Source organism: Phascolarctos cinereus, unplaced genomic scaffold (assembly GCF_003287225.1).
Source record: "Phascolarctos cinereus isolate Bilbo 61053 unplaced genomic scaffold, phaCin_HiC Scaffold_4;HRSCAF=312, whole genome shotgun sequence".
Lineage (NCBI taxonomy): Eukaryota > Metazoa > Chordata > Mammalia > Diprotodontia > Phascolarctidae > Phascolarctos > Phascolarctos cinereus.
The window spans coordinates 209,983,993-210,004,372 of record NW_027555847.1 but is presented as its reverse complement, the minus strand read 5'-3'; the positions used below and the strand labels follow the sequence as shown (position 1 = coordinate 210,004,372).

Sequence of the window (20,380 nt, the reverse complement as noted above, 5' to 3'; positions counted from 1 at the left end):
AGTCCATCTAATCACTTGTTTCCTTTTTAAAGCTGTTTTTGTTGCTGCTGTTTGGTTTTGTTGTTTTGTTTTCGGTAGAGATATTATTATTATGTGACTCATGGGATTCGGAAAGACATGATTGCCCAACAGGATGAGAATATACTTGGACGAATTCTGAAACTTATTCCATCGCACTTGATAAAGAATCCCAAACTGGAGCCCTTATTAAGAAATCTTGTGGAGGAGAATGAACAAGACTACTACCACAGTCTCATGAAGGACATTGGTAAATCATAGGACACATAAAGTCATGGCTTGGTATATTCAATAGGAAGAAAATAAGCATTTATTAAGTGTTTACAGTGTGCCAGGCACTGTGCTAAGCACTTGACAAATATTATCTCATTTTATCTTCACAACAACCCTTCTAGATAGATGTTATTATCACCATTTTGCAGTTGAGACATCTGAGGCAATCACAGGTTAAGTGACTTGCCCAGGGTCACACAACTAGAAAGTATCTGAGGTTGGATCTGAACTCATGTCTTCTTGACTTCAGGCCCAGTGTTCTCTCTACTGAGCCATCTAGATATCTCTAGATCAGGTTGGGGAACCTGCAGCCTTGAGGCCACATGTGCCCTTCTAGATCCTTAAGTATGGCCTTTTGACTGAATCCAAATTTTATAGAACAAATCTTTTTATTAAAATCTAGGTCCAAACACTAGCTTTGCCATCTCTGTGACTTTAATGAAGTCACTTGACCTTTCTAGGCTGCAGTTTCCTCATCTGTAGAACAAGGGAGTTGGATTAGGGAACTACTGCAGAAAAGCATTTGATAAAATCTCTCATGCTGTTTTTGTGTAAATGATGAAAAGGAATGGTCTGGAGCAGTGATCCTCCAACTTTTTGATATCAGCACATGCTTAAAAAATTATCAAGAGCCCTTTGACACTCTTAAAATCATTGAGGACTTCAAGGAGCTTTTGTTGATATGGGTTATATCTACTGATATTTACCATGTTAGAAGTGAAAGCTGATAAATTTTTTAAGTTGTGTTTATTAATTTATTTAAAAATAATAATGAACTCATTACAACACAAATACCATATATTTGTGAAAAAATAACTACATTTTCCAAGACAAAAACAATGTAGTGAGAAGAATGGCATTATTTTTTACATATTTTGGCAGGTATCTTCAATGTCTGGCTTAAAAGAAGGCAGCTGGATTCTCATATCTGTTTCTGCATTCATTTTGTTGGGATGTGTTGTTTTGATTGAAGTATAAGAAAAAAATCCAGCCTCACACAACTGTGCAGTTGGAAAAGAAAAGATTATTTTAATGGGCAAATAATGACTCAGCATTATTATGAAAATAGTTTTAACTTCAAGAACCTCCTGAAAGGGTCTCACGGACCCCTAGTCATTTGCAAATCATACTTTGATAACCACTGGGCTAGAAGACAGTACAATTAAATGAATTCAGAACTGAGCTCAAAGACTAGTCATTAATATCTCAATGACAACTTGAAGGGAAGCCTGCAGTGAAGTGCCCCGAAGGACCTGTGCTTTGGTCCTATGCAGTTTAATATTTTTATATTATATTTAATACTTTATTCCTTGGATAAGGCATAGAAGGTACATTTAACAAATTAACAGATGACACAAATCTAGAAAAAATAGCTAATATATTACAGAGTCAAAATTTAAAAGCTCTTGATAACATAGAGTAGTGGTCTCCATTTTGGAGACCAAGTTTATCTCTAGGCTGTGGCCTGACCCCAAAGAGTATGTGATCAGCTGAGAGGATGAGATGATGGGTTTGTGTCCCACCCTTCCCATTCCAAGCAATCTTAAAGCTTGTCTCCAACGCAGAATACTGGGATTCTGACTCTGCCCTCCAATTCCCTTGTAAGTTCCCAACTTTACCTAGTGTTAGTCCCTCAGAGCAGTTATAATTTAAACACTACCCAGGCACTAAGCACCCTAAGTTTTCCATATCACCTGGTAACTTCAGACATTTTCTCTCAGAGAATGGCTTCTGTGGGCCAGAATGCTTTCCCATCTCACCTTAACTTCTCTCAGTACTCAGCTCAAGTATGACCTTTTCCTCATTCCCCAGTTGTTAGATGTCTCCCTCTATCAAAATTACTTTTTATCTACTTATCTGTGTATATGTTGCTTCTACTGGGTAGACTATAAACTCCTTGACAGCATGGACTGATTTTCTTTTATTCCTTTGTGTCACTGGTGCCTAGGCACAATGCTTAGCACATAATAGGTGTTTAATAAATGCTTGTCAAATTGAATTGAAGATCATAGCTTATTGCAAAATGAACAAATACATAGATTGTAAATTTGGAGCTGGAAAGGAACTTTAAAGCCCACATAGTCTGGCATCCTTATTTTTTTAAAATGAGGAAACTATGGCTCTGAAACATAAAATGACCTGTCAAATGTTACAAAGGTAACAAGAGACAGAGGTAGGATTTGATCCCAGGTTGTCTGACTCTAGAACAGGAGTTCCTAATATTCTTTTGTGTCATGGACCCCTTGGCAATCTAATGAAGTCGATGAATCCCTTCTCAAAATAATGTTTTTAAATTCATAAATTAAAATATATAGGATTACAGAGGAAGCCAATTACACAGGGTGAGTAAGCAAATAAACAGACATTTATATAAAATCTACTATGTGCCAGGCACTGTGATAAGTGCTTTTAACAAATATTATCTCATTTAATCCTCCAATGACCTTCTGAGGTAGGTGTTATTATTATCCCCATTATACCTTAAACTTAAAGCTTAAGCTACAAAGTATAGGTTGTCCCAAAAGTTTCAGTATAGTTTTAAGCCTTTATGGCTTAAAGCTTAAGCCATAAAGGCTTAAAATTGTGCCAAGACTTTTGGGAAATTTCTTATTGAAATACAGTTATCAAAATATATATTTTTTAAAGTTCATGGAACCCAGATTTAGAACCCCTACTCTAGAGTCATTTCTGTTCTATCATATTATTTCATATAAATTCCCCCCCCACCCTTCAATGTAGGCAAAATAGTGGCCATTAAGCTTATTCCATGCAAAATTTTACTCCTTTTATAAAATATTAATATAATTAGTTCCAAGGGTTCTACTCAATCAATAGTTATTTTCTCATCCTCAATAGATATTTTCTTCATCCCCAACATATGTCACCCCCTTATATTTAGAATATTGTGTTCTAGGTTTTATAATATGGTTCAGTCTTAGGTTCACTGTACTCTAAGACCAAAAGACTTGCTCCTGCTTCTTCTGAGCTCCATCTGGAAAGGAAAAAAAAAATCAAATACCCAGGATGAATGTTTCACTTAGTCAATGCCAGGGGATATAAGCCAATAAACCAATTATGGAGAAAGAAAAGGAAGGAATGTTTTACCAGCAAAGAGGGCAACTAAAGTGGGAGACCTGGGCATTTCTGACAGTGTTGTGTTTATTCTCTTGGTTATAGTTGATTATATTCTGATGGATCCACTGGAGAAAGAAAGACTCTTTATTGCCAGCATCCCCCATGTGTTTCCTCAAAGAATAATTCGAGCACCAGTGCCATGGGACAAAAAATATAAGGCTGCGAAAACGTGGAATGAAGAGCATCTCTTTATAGTGAATCCCATGATGCTGATCCTGAATGAGTTGTGGTTTTCAGAGTAAGACACCCGTTCATTACATACGTATTATGTGTCTACCATGTGCTAAACACAGGAAAAGTAGTGATGGGAGCCAGATTATAAGGAGTGTAGGAAGAAATGGCAGGGAGTGAAGTGGAAGCAGCAAGTATAAACAATATTTGATGTCATCTTCATAACTGATAGGAGATTGGTTTAGGGAACTCTCTCTATCATTGCAGATCACCTCCCTCTCACACTTTATAATCTTGGAGATCTTCCTGGGTTACTAAGAGATTAAGAGACTTACCAGGGGTCACACAGCCAACATGTAGGAAGGAACAAACAGGACTTGAGCCCAGATCTTACTCCCTGGTGGTCTTTCCATTATACTGCTGCATGGAACATTTTTTTTAACGGATTTCAATTAACATTTATTAAGTATCTTCTATGTGCCAGGCACTGTGCTAAGCCCTGGGGATACAAATAAGAAAAAGAAAGACAAGCCTTTCCCTCAAGGAGCTTACAATTGAATGACAATCACACAGATTCAGTTGTACAAGCTTCTCCAGCAACATTTTAAAATAAAATTAATATTAAGCATTGATTAAGGTTGCATTTCATAGCATTTGAGCAGAGTAATGATCATCTTGACCAAACCCCTCATTTATAGATGTGGAAGCAGAAACTCTAGAATTACCCAAGACCCCACAGTCTATAAATGGCAGAACCAGGATCAGGTCTTTATTTTTATTTATTTTTTTAAATTTTAATTAATTTATTTTGAATTGTCAACAATCACTTCCATAAGCTTTCGAGTTTTAAATTTTTCTCCCCCTCCCTTTCTACTTCTCTCCCCAAGATGGTGCACAATCTGATATAGGCTCTACATATACATTCCTATTAAACATATTTTCATGTTAGTGATGTTGTAAGTAAGAATTAGAACTAATAGGAAGAACCACCAGAAAGAGGAAACAAACTGCAACAGAAGAAAAAAATAGCAAATAGTATACTTCGATCTGCATTCAAACTCCATAGTTCTTTCTCTGGATATGGATCGCATTTTCCATCATGAGGCCTTTGGAGATGTCTTAGATCCTTGTATTGCTGAGAAGGGTTAAGTCTATCAATATTAGTCATTGCACAATTGGCTGTTACTTTTTACAACGTTCTCCTGGTTCTGTTCACTTCACTCAGCATAAGACCATACAAGTCTTTCCAGGTTTTTCTGAAGTCAGCCTGTTCATCATTTCTTATAGCACAATAGTATTCCATTACATTCATATACCACAACTTGTTCAGCCATTCCCCAATTGATGGGCATCCTCTCAATTTCCAATTCTTCACCACCACAAAAAGAGCTGCTATGAATATTTTTGTACATGTGGGTCTTTTTCCCATTTGTATGATCTCTCTGGGATATAGCCCTAGAAGTGCTATTGCTGGGTTAAAGAGTATGCACATTTTTGCAGCCCTTTGGGCATAGTTGCAAATTGCTTTCCAAAATGGTTGGATCATTTCACAACTCCACCAACAATCATTAGTGTGGAACATTTATTAACACCTTAAAGTTTTCACATAATTTACATTTGTACCTTACAAGGGAGTTACAGCAAGTGTTGTTATCTACATTTTATAGATGAGGAACATGAGGCTCAGAAAGGGAGAGAAATAGGATCATAGTTTGAGGGAATAATAAGGTCATCAAAGGTTGATAGTGGAAGACCGATGCATGTTTGCAGGCAAAGAAGAAAGATCCAATGGGAGGACAGAGGTTGAAAAGAGAGGGAGTAATGATGATGATGATGATAATAATGATAACTAGCATTTATAGAGTGCTTACTATGGGCCAGACACTGTACTAAGCACTTTACAATTATTATGTCACTTTATAACAACAACTCCCCATTCTACAGATGAGGAAACTGAGGCAAACAGGCATTAAATGACTTGCGCAAGATCACATAGCTAGTAAGTATCTGAGGTCAGATTTGAACTTGGGTCTTTTTGACTTTAGGCCCAGCACTCTATTCACTGTACCACCTAGCTGCCTAGAGTATATGTGTTTGAGAAAGATCCCTCAGAAGTCAGAAAGGCATAAGACCTGTAGAGCTGGTATCAGGATTAACATTAGAGAGAAGAATTCCTTGGGGACCAGAGAGAAGAATGACTGATAGTGATATGTTGGGATATATGATATAATGGACAGTAATGTGTTGAGATAATGAGAAGGGTAAATGAAGAAGATCAAGCTGAATAGCTTCAATCTGCACTAGACACTGAGTATGTACAGAAAAAAATTAATCAGTCCCTGCCCTTAAGGAGCTTACATTCTATCAAAGGAGAATTCATATATATGTATATATGTGTGTGTGTGTGTGTGTGTGTGTGTGTGTGTGTGTGTGTGTGTGTGTAAGTATATGCCACAAAATACAAGGTAAAACAAATAATCCTCAGATGATAAGTCTCTCTGAACTTAGCAAGGCTGATCCTTGGACAAAAGATATATGAACTATCACCAAGCCTGAGCTCAAAGGCTTTCCAGCTTGGTAAGACCTGCCAGAACTTTGGCATAGCCTCTGAGAACCTAGGATCATCTCCATAAAAATAGAATTTTAGTGCATAGAAAATATATAAGTGGAGTAGTAGAAGTACAACCAAGCCCTCCTCCCCAAAAATTCCTCCAAACCTAGAAAGTATGCCAGATGGAATCCTGATGGGAAATCCAGGGGAAAAAATCACAGTGAATCATTTTTCTAGCCCAGCTTGGCACAGGTTGACAGAGTAAGAGGTTTTCTGACACTGCAGACTGGGTTGGCCTAAGTGGAGCATACCAGCACCCAGACGAAAAGTTTATACCAGGGCAAGAGGAGGATCCAGATGCATTCCAGGAACCACCTGACCCATCCTGGAGCACTGCATGGAGATAGGAGCCAGCTGGCAGCTTTGTGGCCCGCTACCCAGTTCTGGTTCACAGATCCAGAGTAAACTAAGACAGGGACTTGTCCATGGGGGTTGCATCCCTGGTAGGGAGGCTCTAGGCCACATGTCAAGAAAGGAGGACATTCAGAAGTAAACAGCTCAGATACCAGGAGTAGATTGGGGTTTTACTTATAGCATCTAGTCTAGTCTCTGGAGTAATAATCAAGGCAGGAATTCCAGACTTTAGGTGAACCTAGAGTTCCATAACACTGAACGAACAGAGCTTTCCAACTTCCTTATAGGGGCTGAGTCCAGAAGCATTCTACTTCTGATCAGATCCAAACCCAGGTTGGGAACTTGAAGAGTTCAGGCTTAGACTTTGCCCTGTAGCACACTTCTTTGGGAGTGCCGAAAGCCTGCAAGTTCCCAAATGTCCCTGAGATCTTGGAATAACAGAACAGTCAATAAATACCCTGAGAAAGAAGCAATAGGATCAACCCAAACCTCTCCAAAAGTATGGTAAAGCCAAGCCCTAACATCAAGTCTGAAGTCAGGAAGTAGACTGAATTAATGAGCAAACAAAAAAAGAATACCTCCATAAAGAGCTATTATGGTGGCAAGGATACTCAAGACACAAACTCAGAAGAGAATGACTCCAAAACACCTACAAGTAAAGTTTCAGAGAAAAATACAGCCTGAGCAAAAATTCAGCGATAATTCCTAAAAGAGATGAAGCAAAAGTTTTTAAAAGAGAGTTAAAAATGTTTTTATGAATCGAAGAATACTTGAGGAGAAATGGAAAAGAAATGGGACCTAGGGAAGAAAGAATTGGAAAGGAAATTAGCAGCTTGGCACAAGAGGTGCAAAACCTTGTCAAGCAACAAACTCCTTGAAAATTAGGATGGACCAAACAGAAACCAATGATTCCATGAGGCAAAATAATAATAATAATAATAATAATAATAATAAACAACAACAACAAAGTCAAAAGCTTAGGGAAAACATAGAAGAAAAATTTATAGCAAAAGTAACTTACCTGGAAAACAGATTAAGGAGAAAAAATTGAGAAACATTGGAATCATTGGACTATCTGAATGCCATGAACAACAGGAACAAAAAGAGCTCAGACATCCTATTTCAAGAAATCTTAAATAAAAACTGCACAGTTCTCTTGGAACAAGAGGGCAAAGTGGAAATAGGAAGAATCCACCAATCACTTCCTAAAAAAAACAAACTCCCAAATGTTCCCAGGAACATCTTAGCCAACATCCAGAGTTTCAAGGTCAAATTAAAAATATTACAAGCAGTCAGAAAGAATTCAGATACTGGGGAGCCATGGTCAGGATCACACAAGATTTAGGAAAGAAAAAGAAGGGAAAAGGAAAGGCAGGTTAACTTCCTTTATTTCCCATAATCAAGTGCACAAGTAGATTGATATCTACAAGGAAGAGAGGGTGGGGTAATGGTTGACATTTGAACCTCATTCTCATCTGAACTGGTCAAAAGAAGGAGGAATACAAACACAAACACACAGCTGAGTACAGAAATACATTTCACTCAACAGGGAAATAGTAGGGCAAGGGAGAAAGGGAGGAGGGGGAATTATAAGAATGGTAGATTAAGGTGTATTGATTAATCCTAGGCAAAACAAATCCTAAGGATGTACAAAAATATTTATAGACCTTTTTGAGGTGGGAAAAAATGGAAATAAGAAGGGGTATCCATAAATTTGGGGAACTGATGAAGCAGTTGTGGTATATAAATATGATGGATTGCTATTGTGCTATAAGAAATGAAGGAGTTGGTTTCAGGGAAACCTAGAAAGAAAACTCTTTTTATTTGTAATCTATAAATTTGATCAAATAATATTTAATATTTATTTAAAACAATATTTATTTCTAATAATAATAATAATTTAACTTATGCAGGTTTTCAAAAAAACTCTCTCTTACAGATTTTGTAAAATCAGGTTTGTTCGAACAGCAGAATTGCTTGCAGGACCATTGCCACTATTACCCAGTGAATTTTTCAAAGTCATTAAACAGCACTGCATTGAAGCTCGTCAAGTTCTTCTTGACAGGTCAGTATTGTGTTGAAATGGTGGTAATTAATGAGACAGAAGCAATTGGAATTAAAATTGAGAACCAGGTGAAGTTTAAACTGGTCCTCAATGCTGAACAGCAAAATCTTAGCCTCTCTTTGTACTTACATTGATTGACCCTCACATTCATCATCCTCACTCTTATACTTCTCACTGCTTCCCCCCTTCCTGTGTTTTTCTTTCCAACTATTCCTTTGCTTTCACAAAGGTTCTTTCTCCTGGAGCCTCCTCCTCATCTGTTTCCTATTATAGTACCTACTTTCCATCACTGACTGTCAAACCTTTGAGTCCTTTCTTGGTGATGTGGAAGATTTTAACATTCTTGTATTTTGGCCACCCAGCTGATTAACCTCAGAATCCTAAGGACAGGGAGGTTTCTAATGTTTAAGACAATTCATTTTTAGCCATTATAAGAATACATATGTAGCTGTATCCAGAGCCAAGGAAAATACCATCCACTGAATAGCAGGAAGAGCTTAGGCAGTGATTTCCCTGAAAAATTAGCATTAGGGGCATGTATTGGGTGGGGATGAGAGCTTGAAGTAAAGGAGGGCAATATTTCACCTTTAATTCTGCTTTCTCCCTTTCTGAGCAGGAAGCCCTACTTCGGTTTCTTTCTTTCTTTTTTTTTCAGTCAGTAAACATTTATTAAGCACCTACTATATGTCAGGTACTATGCTAAGCACTGGGGATGCCAAGAAAGGTTAAAAAAGAGTCCCTGCTCTTCAGAAGCTCACAGCCTAATGGGAGGGACAACATAGGAATAATTATGTACAAACAAGTTATACATAGGATACATTAGATATAATCAGTGGAGGGAAGACACTAGAATTAAGAAAAATTGAGAAAGTCTTCATGTAAAAGGTGGGATTTTAGCTGGAACTTGAAGGAAGCTTAGGAAGTGAAGAGAAAGAGATGAGAAGGAAGAGCATCGCAGCCAGAGAGAATGCCCTGAGCTGAGAAATGAAGTGTCTTGTTTGAGGAACAGCCAGGAGGTCAGTGTCACTGAATCGAAGAGTAAAAGGGAGGTGAAGTGGTATAACGTATAGTATCTCATGGTTAAGAGGAAAAGAAATTTACATTTCTTATTAAGTGTACTTTACCAAGTAGTCCTGGCCCTGTGGGTGATACCATAGGAAAAGTATCTTTTCAATGCTTATCTCATTTATTTTCTTAGGAAAGGGGAAATGGATTGGTCAGAAGGTTCAATTCAAAAACATTTCTCATGTGTTCGCTATGCACCTGAGAGAAGCATTGATGAGGTGGATAGAAAGCTGGCTGTAAAGCAGCTCCCTGCAGACCATGCATTGGCTTATAAAACCACATATTAACATTATCTATATTCTGTTGTATTTTTATTTATTTTATTAAATATTCCCAATTACATTTTAATCTGGTTCCTTTGCACTTGGGAGCAAATGCAGGTACAAGCAGCATATTTGATGCCTTTGTTCTAAGCTACTCTCTAAGATAGTAAGAGAAGGTCCCCGCATTGATAGCCAGAGTTCTCTCTCCTGGGTGTTCCCTATGCCAAAGAAATCAGAGGCTCAGTGCCTATCCATGGGTATATACACAAGGCAGTAGAGATTATGAAGATGAGAACAAAATAGAATCTCTGTCCTTTAAAGAACTGCATTCTATTGGTGGGAGGCAGCATGTGTACAAATAAACAAATACATCTTTCCAGTTCCTGGAGGTCCTCGAGATGTGTTCACATCTTCTGCATCTGTTGTATTCTCCACAGTACCTACCATTAATGACAGTAATAATAATTAGATTGTTAATTTCAAGAAGTAAAGAGTATTAACAACTGAGGGGTTGATGAAAGGTCTCCAGTAGGAGACAGTACCCAAGCCATGTCTTGAAGAAACTTTGAGATAGCTGATTGATGACACTATTGTAGTGGGAAAGGGGCCCACCTACTGTATTCGATTCCCTAGGATACCCTCACCCATCTTCTTTGGCAAAAGGGTCAGCAGATAGTGAGAAAGGTCCCCAGAGCTCAAATACCTATCTGACCCCAGTCTGCCTTTTGTCCTGCAGGTGGATTCCCACCTGTGCCCAGCATTTTATCTCACAAAAGGATCATTGGCTTCATTTTGCTCCCAAGAGTGACTTTGAATCCTCTCGAATCATTGAGGAATATTTTGCTTCAGTGGCTTCCTTCATGTCCCTGCAGCTCCGGGAGTTAGTGATTAATTCGCTGAAGGACCTTGTCGAGTTTTTCATGATTCACAAGGTATAAGTGGACAGTGAGCTGATCTTTTGGATATGATAAAAGTAGTAACAACATCATTCAATGATAGGTGTATAATTTTTGTATCTAGAAAATTTCGTTGGTACCTCTGGTTTGGGGGGTTCCTTCCTTCCCCCCCGCCTCCATGCACACACACAATCCTCCCTTGTAATAAAGATTTAAAGAAATAATTAAGCAAAACTGGCTGACAAAGCAACCACACATCATTTTGTGCCTGTAATTACCCTCCCCCCACCTCTCTCTTGAGAAGAGGAATGCATTCCATTCCCTGGATCCAAGATTGCTCATTGCAATGAATCTGCCTTTTAGTAAAATGTCCATTTTTGTTATTGTAGTCATCATGGAACTTTTTTTTTGCCTCTTCTTTCTTTACTCTGCATCAATTTCTACAAATCTTCCTATGTGTTTCTGAATTCCTCATATTCAGTATATATATGTATACATGTATATATGTGTGTATATATACACACACATGTGCATATACACACATACACATACATGTATGCATACACATATACCTATACATATATGCATGCATGCATGCATGCATATGTGTATATTTATATGCTGGTAGGGGAGTCTGGATCTACAATTTCATTAGTGTGGGGGACTCCTGGAAACTTACTCAGCTAATGCACATCAGCAACTCCTTTACAATGTACAATGTCCAGGCCCTTGAGCAGTCAAATGATTTGTTCGTGGCCACATAACCAGTTTGTTTCAGAGGCAGGATGAGTCCCAGGCTAGCCCTCTGATCACTGTACTGTGCTATGTCTTTATAATTATTTATTGCCCAAAAATATTATATTATCTTCACATACTTCAACTCGTTTAAAAATGTTTTACGTGTAGTTAATACATGAAGATCTGGGTCTAAACAAAAAGCAAATTTAAAAACTAATTATTTACTTTCAAAAGCATTTCACAATAGCAATTTTAAAAATAGCAAGCACTCCTACTACATTTAAAATAACAATTTTATTTACAATAATCCAGTTTATACATACAACCTTTTAGGAACCATTGCATAAAGCAAAATAAATCTCTACAACATAGTGACCCTCACCAATTCTGATCATAGGTGGATGTGTGGGGCATATTGGAGTTTTAAACTAGACTTTGAAGCATCCATCTAGGTAGTGTAGTAGATACAGTGCTGCGCCTGAAGTCAGGAAGACCTGAGTTCAAATCCCATCTTAGATACTTGTTAGCCATGTGACTAGAAGCAAGTTACTTAACCACTATCAGCCTCAACTCCAAAATGAACCTACATTCCAGGGTGGTTGTAAGGATTAAATGAATAATTTTTGTAAAATGCTTTGCAAATCTTAAAGTGCTGTATGTTAGCTATTATTATTTAAATTAAAATCACAGAAGTCAATCAAGCAATTAATAAATCAGTAAGCATTTATTCAGCCCCTAATATATGTTAAGCATTGTGTTAGGTACAAAAGATGAAAAGAAAAAAAAAACAGTCTGAGCCCACAAGGGGAGAGCATTGTTTCTAGGCTTGGACACCCAGGTTCAAATCCCATGCTTAATGCTTACTACCTGTGTGATGTGGGGCAAGTCACTCAATCTCCTTGATTCTCAGTGTCCTCATCTATAAAATGAAGGGATTGTTGTAGGTGTTTGGGGGGGTCCCTTCCAACTCTACATCTAACAGGTGGTTAATTAGTACTTCAGAAAAGGTTATGGAAACCAGCATTTCTGATCCTTCCCTAAGTAAGACCAAGGCTACTGAAACCCAATCGCAGTCCACTGACTCATTTAAAATGCCCTTAAAATAAACTCTGAAGATTTTTTCTGAACCAAATATACTTGGACTGGATTATTAGAATTGACTGCAGATGATTCTGAAAAGAATGGAGGCAACTGGAAAGTACTTGTTAATATAAAAGACTCAGCCACAGATTTAGAGGTTTCTCTAAATCTATTTCATAAGGACTTTTCAACAATTTTCAATATGGTAGGAATATTGTAATGTAGTAGTTCATTGATAAGTATAACTTTTAGGTGGCATGTAGGAGTAATTGGCAACCTCCTTCTCCTTTCCTCCAAAAAATCCTTTACAAAGTTTTTTACTCTGCAGTGTCTTAATACTGGCCATGAGACTTATAACTTGTCATGACAGTGTGAATTTCCTGCTTGAACTGAGGCAATCACCTCTTTGTTGGGTTCTCACATCAACTTCAAGAAACATAGGACAATAGTTACTATTCTCTTGGCCTTAATTCTAGGATTTCTCACTTTCTAATTATTATTCCTTTTTTTTTTCTCCTTTGAGGATGGGAATGATTTTGATCCCCCTTATCAAGAGATGGAGTTTTTTATCCCTCAGGTAATCATCATAAAACTCAAGGTGGAGGAACCAATGATTATCTTTGATCCACCTTTTAATGAATGCTGGGATTTAATCTACAGCTGCTTCATGGAAATCATTAAGAACTCTGAAAATATTCCTAAGGTACAGTGTGACTCATAGATTGGGGACTGGGATATTTAGGACATGTGCCAATCAAGATGAAAGACTTGGAACATAAGAGAATCTAAGAAATATCCATTACAATGGCACCAAAGGATATTCAGTGGGAGCACAAAGTTGCCCTATATAAGGTCACCTTCTAAGGCCCAAGGCTGATTTAAGGAAATTAGAAAGGAAGTTAGAAATGCTCTGAGAGACAATCTCATAAATCTCATAAATTAAGAGATTGTGTATAGATTATAGATCGAAAGTGAGAAGGGACCTTATACACCGTCTAGTCCAACATCCTCATTTTACAGATTATGAAACTGAGGCTCAGAGGGGTTAGATGTCTTGTCAGAGTCAAATAACTACTAAGTGTCAGAAATGGAACTTAAACCCAGGTCTTCCTGACTCCAATTCTAACGCTCTTTCCACTACTTCATGCTTATTTTGTAAAGTGGTAGAAGTCCTTTGCCTTCCTAGACCATATGTTCTGAACTTCCTCCTTTTAGCAAAATCTATGACTACTGTTTCCCTCATTGCCCTGTTCTTTCCTGTTAGCTGTAGGCAAGCAGACTCAAATGATGTGACCAGACAGTGAGGAGCCTGGAAACCATACCCAATGAGGACTAATTGGAGGAACAGGGGATGTTTAATTTGGGGAAGAAGTTTAGTAGAGATGTGAAAATGTCTTTACACTTCCACCCAGCTACTTTCCTATGATCAGAGTTGATGAGGGTCAATTTGTAGTAGAATACATCTTAGCTATGAGGGATGGGTACCATCATAGATCCTCTGGAGGGAGACATTGTTAATGCCATTGATCAGAGCTTTTACATCTCACGAACTTGTTTTCCTTTACCTTATTGTTTTTCTTACATGAACTCTTTTCCTGGTTCTGCTCACTTCATTCTACATTAGTTCATACTACCCAGGATTCTTTGAAATTGTCTCAATTTATCAAATAGGTCAATAATTTTCCATTGCATTAATATAGACATTGTTCAGTCATTTTCAATGGATGGGAACCCTTAGACTCTACTCCTTTTCTTTTTTCCCTTTTCAATTCCTTAATCCCCTTAGATTCTACTTATTTTATTCTTTTCCTTTTTATCCCACCCTCAACAGGTAAAAACTCCATTAGATTCTTTTCCCTCCTTTTAATTCCACCTTCCTTCTTTTGAGAGAAATTTGTCTTGCTTGCAAATATTTTCCTTCTCTTAAAAACTCATCTCTACTTGTTTTCCTGTTGAGTTACACCAAATCATTTATTTGTGCATGTATTCAATCCTGCTGTGTCTGTTTCAGAGACTTAAGAGTAACGTTTGTTTGATGCACCCTCCTTTTACCTCATCCTCCATGTTTATTAGATGAGATGGGGTGTGTCTTCTTATGTGCCTCAATTATTAAAAATAACAAGTTCTACCCCTTCTTCCTACACAAATGTATTCCTTTTACCTTCCATTCTCTTGCCCCTCTTAAAGCCCTCAGAACAGAACCTATCCATCCTTAGGTCCTCTGCTTTTCTTATTTATCTCGCCTTTTGAATAAATACATCAAGGATCTAAAAGGTCACTTTTTTCTTCTTCTCTTATTAAAATGTTAGCACCACAACTAATGATTCTTAGATTATCTCTCAACCTGTTTTTCAGGGTAATTTTTAAAATGTCAGATAATGAACATTTTCTTCAACTTTTTCAGTCTTTGATTTTGTTCTAATATTTTCTGCTGTCTTGTATAGTCATTGATTTCTGTTTGGTCTATCCTAGTTTTAAGGAGTCAATTATTTGTTAAAGTTTTTTACTTTCTCTTCCATTCTATTTATTCCCCTTCCAATTCTTTCTCTAGAATATTTATTTTATTTTTATCTGTTTCAGTTCTTCTAGATATTCATGTAGTCCTTGTAAAAAAAAAATCCATTTCCCCCCCTGAGTCTCGGCTTACAGTAGTTATTGAGTTAAACGATTCTGAAGCATCTTTGGATCTAAAATAATTTTTTACACTGGTCACTGTTTTCTTTGGTTTGAACAAGGGTTTTGTTCTAGGGCTGGGCTCCACTCCAACTTTTAGGCTAGGTAGTCATTTCTGCTTGGTCTTACCCTGGATCACCTGGATTCCTGCATTGACTTTTACTTCTGGAATACAGGCCCCCCTGGATGCTTGAAGTTCAGAGTGCTAGGTTTTCAAATCCCTCTATGGCATCTCAGAACAGAGTGTTAGGGATTTTTTAGCCCTTAGGCACCTGTATTATCTTGGTCTGAATGCTACCATGCTGCACTGGTCACTGATGCTCCCAGGGTCATCTAGTTTCTCCTATACCCTCTCCCCAAGAATTTTGACACCCCTCTCAGGTTTTCTCTTGAAAGTCCCACACTTTTCCTGCCTCCTGAACAGAGCCCCACTGGACATTTCAACCTGGACATTCTATAAGAGCATATCAAACTCAACATGGCTAAAATAAAATTCATTATTTATTAAGTTGACTACAAGCATCTCCATTCATCTCTGGTCATGTTGCTAGGCTACTGGCCTGTTTGTCTGTGCTGGCTTTGAGAGTGGCCCCCTTTCCTATTGCCCTGGGTTTCTGGTTTACTTTTTCTTTTTTTAAATTTATTTATTTTGCCTAGACAACGGGGTTAAGTGACTTGCCCCAGGGACACACAGCTAGTAAGTGTCAAGTGTCTGAGGGCGGAGTTGACCTCAGGTCCTCCTGACTCCAGGACCAGTGTTCTATTCACTGTGCCACCTAACGGCCCCTCCGGTTTACTTTTTGTGCATCTCGAAGGTATAAGTAGTTATTTCTTATAGTTTCTCATTGGATTTCTTCATTCTTGATGAAGTCAGTCTAGAAAGATAGGTTTTGTTCTAATTTTCTTTTTCTTCCCCCAGTGGTAGGAGGAGGGAAAGAAAAGAAATGCTTGTTAATTAAAAAATAAAATAAATATTTCATTTTTTTAAAAAAGAAGTCTATTACTATAGTTTAGGAAAAAAGTAAGAAGAACTTGAACTAGAATGTTAACTATGTGAGTACAAAGAAGGGGGCAGAAGCAAGAGATGTCATGGAGATAGAATTGACAACACTTAGCAACTAATTGGATTGAATAAACAGAGTAAGGGAGATTAAAGAATGCAGACTAACTCCAAGGTTGTGAATCCAAATGACTGGTAGAATGGTGATGCCCTTAACAAAAATAGCAAAGTCAGGAGAAGGAATGGGTTCAGGAATAATGCATTCTGTTTCAGACATACTGAGTTTGAGATGCCTGTAGGACATCTATGTTAAGATGTCCAGCAGGAAACTAGTAACGTTGGACCTCAAGAGAAAAATGAGGGCTTGATAGATTCAGAAGTCAGCTGCTGAAGTTCATAATTGAGCCCATGGGAGTTGATCATCAAGGGAAAGTTTAGAAAGAATAGAGAAGAGGGACCAGAACAGAACCCTGGGTGTGATACACAAATACACACGCACACACACACACACACACACACACACACATACACAAGTGAACACACGTATGCACACACACAGAGTTCATAGAAACTATCTGGCAACAACTCATTCATCTTGTGAAGATGATTTTTTTGGACTCAAGTTCAAAGAACTTTACATTTATTTCTATTAAATTTTGTCTTGTTAGATTTGTCCAAAGATCTAGCTTTTTGAAATCTTTTTTGAATACTGATTCTGCAGCTATAATAACATTTCCACTTTGTGTCATCTGCAAATATAAGAATTTCATATATACCTTTAAGTTTTTGGTAAAAATATTGAATAGCATTATATGAAAGACAGATCCCTGGGGTGTTCCAGGTTGACACTGGACCATTAAATGACCCCTCTTTAGGTCTAGTCACTCAACCAGTTCTTAATTCACCAAACTGTATTATCATCTAACACAATTCTTTCCATTTTGTCCTAAAGGACAAATGAGATACTTTGTCAAATGCTCTTCTGGCATTCAGAAGTACTGTGTTCATGGCATTCCCTTGGCATAAAAGTCAAATAACCCTATCAAAAAAGAAAATTGCATTAGTCGGGCATGAAATGTTCTTGATGGAGCTAGACTGCTATTAGTGATCGCCACTTCCTTTTCTTAAGGCTCAGAAGCCATCCCTTTCACAATATATTCCATATTTTTGCCAGGAATTGAAGTGAAGCTTTCTGACCTATAATCTAAACGTTATAGCTTCTTTCCTTTTTTGAAAATTAGATCAATATTTACCTTTAGGATTTCCTTCTGCCTCTTCAAATTCTTTCTTTCTTTTTTTTTCCTTCAAAGTATTTCTAATCTTTTAAGAAGTACTACTTTCTTCTTGATAACATGGCTTAAAGAACCCTGTGCTTCCTCCATAACTGTGAGGTGTTCTTTTTGATACCAAAGAGGCCAAGGATCTGCAGATTGATTATAGGTAGTAGTTTAATCAATCATTATGAATAGTTTCAAAACAAGGGCAATCTGGGGCTGCCAGACAGTTCAGTGGATCCCTGCTAAAGAACCCCCCAAAATCTCCATGGTGACTATAGAAAACAAACAAAAGGAGGAGGAGCTAGAGAGTGCATCACTACTGATTGGTGGATGTTTTTGGTTTTCTGCTTTGTAATGAGCTTGGGAGTTAAGCCAATATTATGCCCAAATGTAAGTTTGTATATTGATCACGTACTAGTTACATGTGGGTCATGATATTCTTGTTATGGCTTTCACAGGTCACAGTATCTTGAGTTATAACTCAGTATCTAAGTTAAGATTTTTAACAGGTCGCCGTGTCCAGGCTTCCAGCTCTCACGGAGTCTAAGTTTTATTACTGTATTTTATGGCTTTTCCCCTGTTGGGACCCCACGTGTGGAGAGCAGGGAGATACTCCTCTAACCATTTTACCAAATCCTTCTCTAGTTAGGGAGGACAACTTGCATTTTGTCCATTCACAGAAGTTACTGGGCACTGGAATAAACACAGACATAATGCGCTCATTGCATGCTATGGCAAGATTCCCTTTTCTCTTTATACTTGCTTCAAAGCAATGGTGTTCTTATTAGTGGAAACCAAAGCGGTGACCTGTCATTGCAAAAAACCTCTTTGACCCCTAGCGGCGTCCGAGTGAGGGTTTGCTTTCTAGGAGGCTTCCAGTAATTTTATGGAGTTTTCTCAGCCTGTTCTTTCAATATGATGATAGTTTGTTCAGTGAGAGTTGTTTTGCAATGAACAGATCTCTGCCGGATCATGACTGTGCCTCCAGCCCACAGATTCCCAGGTCGGCTTCGGAGTTATTTTAAGGGGTCTGTGCATTTACCAAGCATTGCCATTTTCATCTTTATTTAACCTATGTTCTAGAACCCAACCCCTAGGCTTTCATGGACCATAGTTGCCTTTCAAATAATATTTTTTTGGCTCGTTTTGCCCCCACCAAGAATTTCCTTTGGGAAACTCAGAATATGGCTCATGTTCATATTTCCCTTATATAAGTAAAAGGCCCCCCAAGTCCTGTGCAGGCACTGAAGATAACAACGTACATCAGATTCAAGATAGCTTTTATTTTACTTGACTAAAAATGCAAAATATCCCAAAGAACTCATAGTAGTCCATAAAAAGTCCATATAATTCCCTTCCTCTTTCCGAGAAGTCCCATCTTCTACCTCAGGGACCTAGACAGACAGATAAATAGATTATATTATATTAGAGCATTTATTAAACACTTACTGTATACTAGGGACTGTGCTAAGCTCCAGGAATACAACAAACAAAAAAAGACAGTCCCTACCCTCAAGGAGCTTGCATTCTAAAGGAGGAAGACAATACATAAAAGGGAAGTAGAAGCTGGCGAGGGGAAGGGTCTCCTTATAGAGGCAAGGAGGTGGAATAAGTCCAGACTCAGGAGCAGATCTGGGAGAGAAGTGAGCATGGGTTGGCCTGGCCACCTCTGGAAATGGTGGACCTGGCCAGGTATTTACTACTTAGAGGAGAGGACCACAGGAGTGGAAGCATCTGGAGAGAGCTGCTGGACAGGAGGTGGAAAAGTCTGGAAAGTCAAGAGGGAAAGTCTCTAGCCTTATAGTACTACTATTAGGAAATAGTAGTTCTCTGGTATTATTTTCCCAGGAGGAAAATAAACTTGGAGTTACTATGCAGTCAACTCCATTTCCCAAATAGCATATGGAAGTAGCAGAGGAGAAAGTCCAGATTTTCGCTCCTTCAAATTATAGCTCAGTTTCTAGCTTTCTCCAACTCCAGGGCAATAAGTTCATTCTATTTTCTCTAAGAGGCTGGCCAGCACCAGAGTCTTAATGAGATATAAATGTATAACAAGTTTCAAAGCCTAGGATATACCCTGAAGCCTAACAACAATGGCCATATCTCTCAGTACAAGAGAGATGCAAAGAAAGTCCCAAGTAATGGTTACCTTCCTACAACCTAATCAAGACCAGGCTCTTCTGACCATCCTCTAAGTTCACTGAGCCACAATAAAATAGGCAACGGGAATAATGGATTTTGTGTCCATGATCTTTCATTTGTTCCTTTTAATAAGAATTTATTTTCTTGTCTTTCTGGGATAAAATATAACCTTTCTTTTACTGTTGTAACTAACATATTAATTCATTTAAAATATCAGTTGCTTTTTTTGTCATTATGAATATTTATTCACATCATAACTACGGTCATGTTGGAGAGATGGGGCTCTGCCAAAGGAGTCCTTTAAAAGGAAGAGTCCTTACAAAGTTTGGAAAGTATTTCAGAAATGGAAATAGAAATTTCCTCCAGCTGTTGTCTGTAGGAAAATCTTAAGTAGAAATCCAACTTCTAGAAATTTCTTACTTCTTTCTCTTCTCTCTTTTCCCTGCTGATCAGAAAACAGGTATCTATTATTTCATTTCTTGGGGACATTGCTATTTCCCAATAAAATACAAACTCCTCAATCTGACATTCAAGGCCCTCTGATTTGCCTGCAAGCTACCTCCCTGGCCTTAGCCCATACAACTTCTTTCACCCACTGTTTTTGTTTTTTATCCCTGGG

The 20,380-nt window shown here is 37.9% G+C and overlaps 1 protein-coding gene and 1 long non-coding RNA gene across 2 annotated transcripts in view; one reads left to right on the top strand and one right to left on the bottom strand.

The window, feature by feature from the left end:
- Positions 1-20,380, top strand: part of DNAH3 (dynein axonemal heavy chain 3) — a 171,528-nt gene that overhangs the window by 13,998 nt on the left and 137,150 nt on the right. Inside the window, 5 exon segments of the mRNA XM_020965369.2 lie at positions 79-268; positions 3,469-3,664; positions 8,502-8,627; positions 10,692-10,887; positions 13,193-13,372. Coding sequence (XP_020821028.1) covers positions 79-268; positions 3,469-3,664; positions 8,502-8,627; positions 10,692-10,887; positions 13,193-13,372 — 888 coding nt within the window.
- On the bottom strand, positions 1,020-7,692 carry LOC110193505 (uncharacterized). The gene is made up of 3 exons (XR_002320475.2): positions 7,584-7,692; positions 3,933-4,096; positions 1,020-1,292 (listed from the first exon to the last, which is right to left on the bottom strand). It is a non-coding gene; the product is annotated as an uncharacterized LOC110193505 (long non-coding RNA).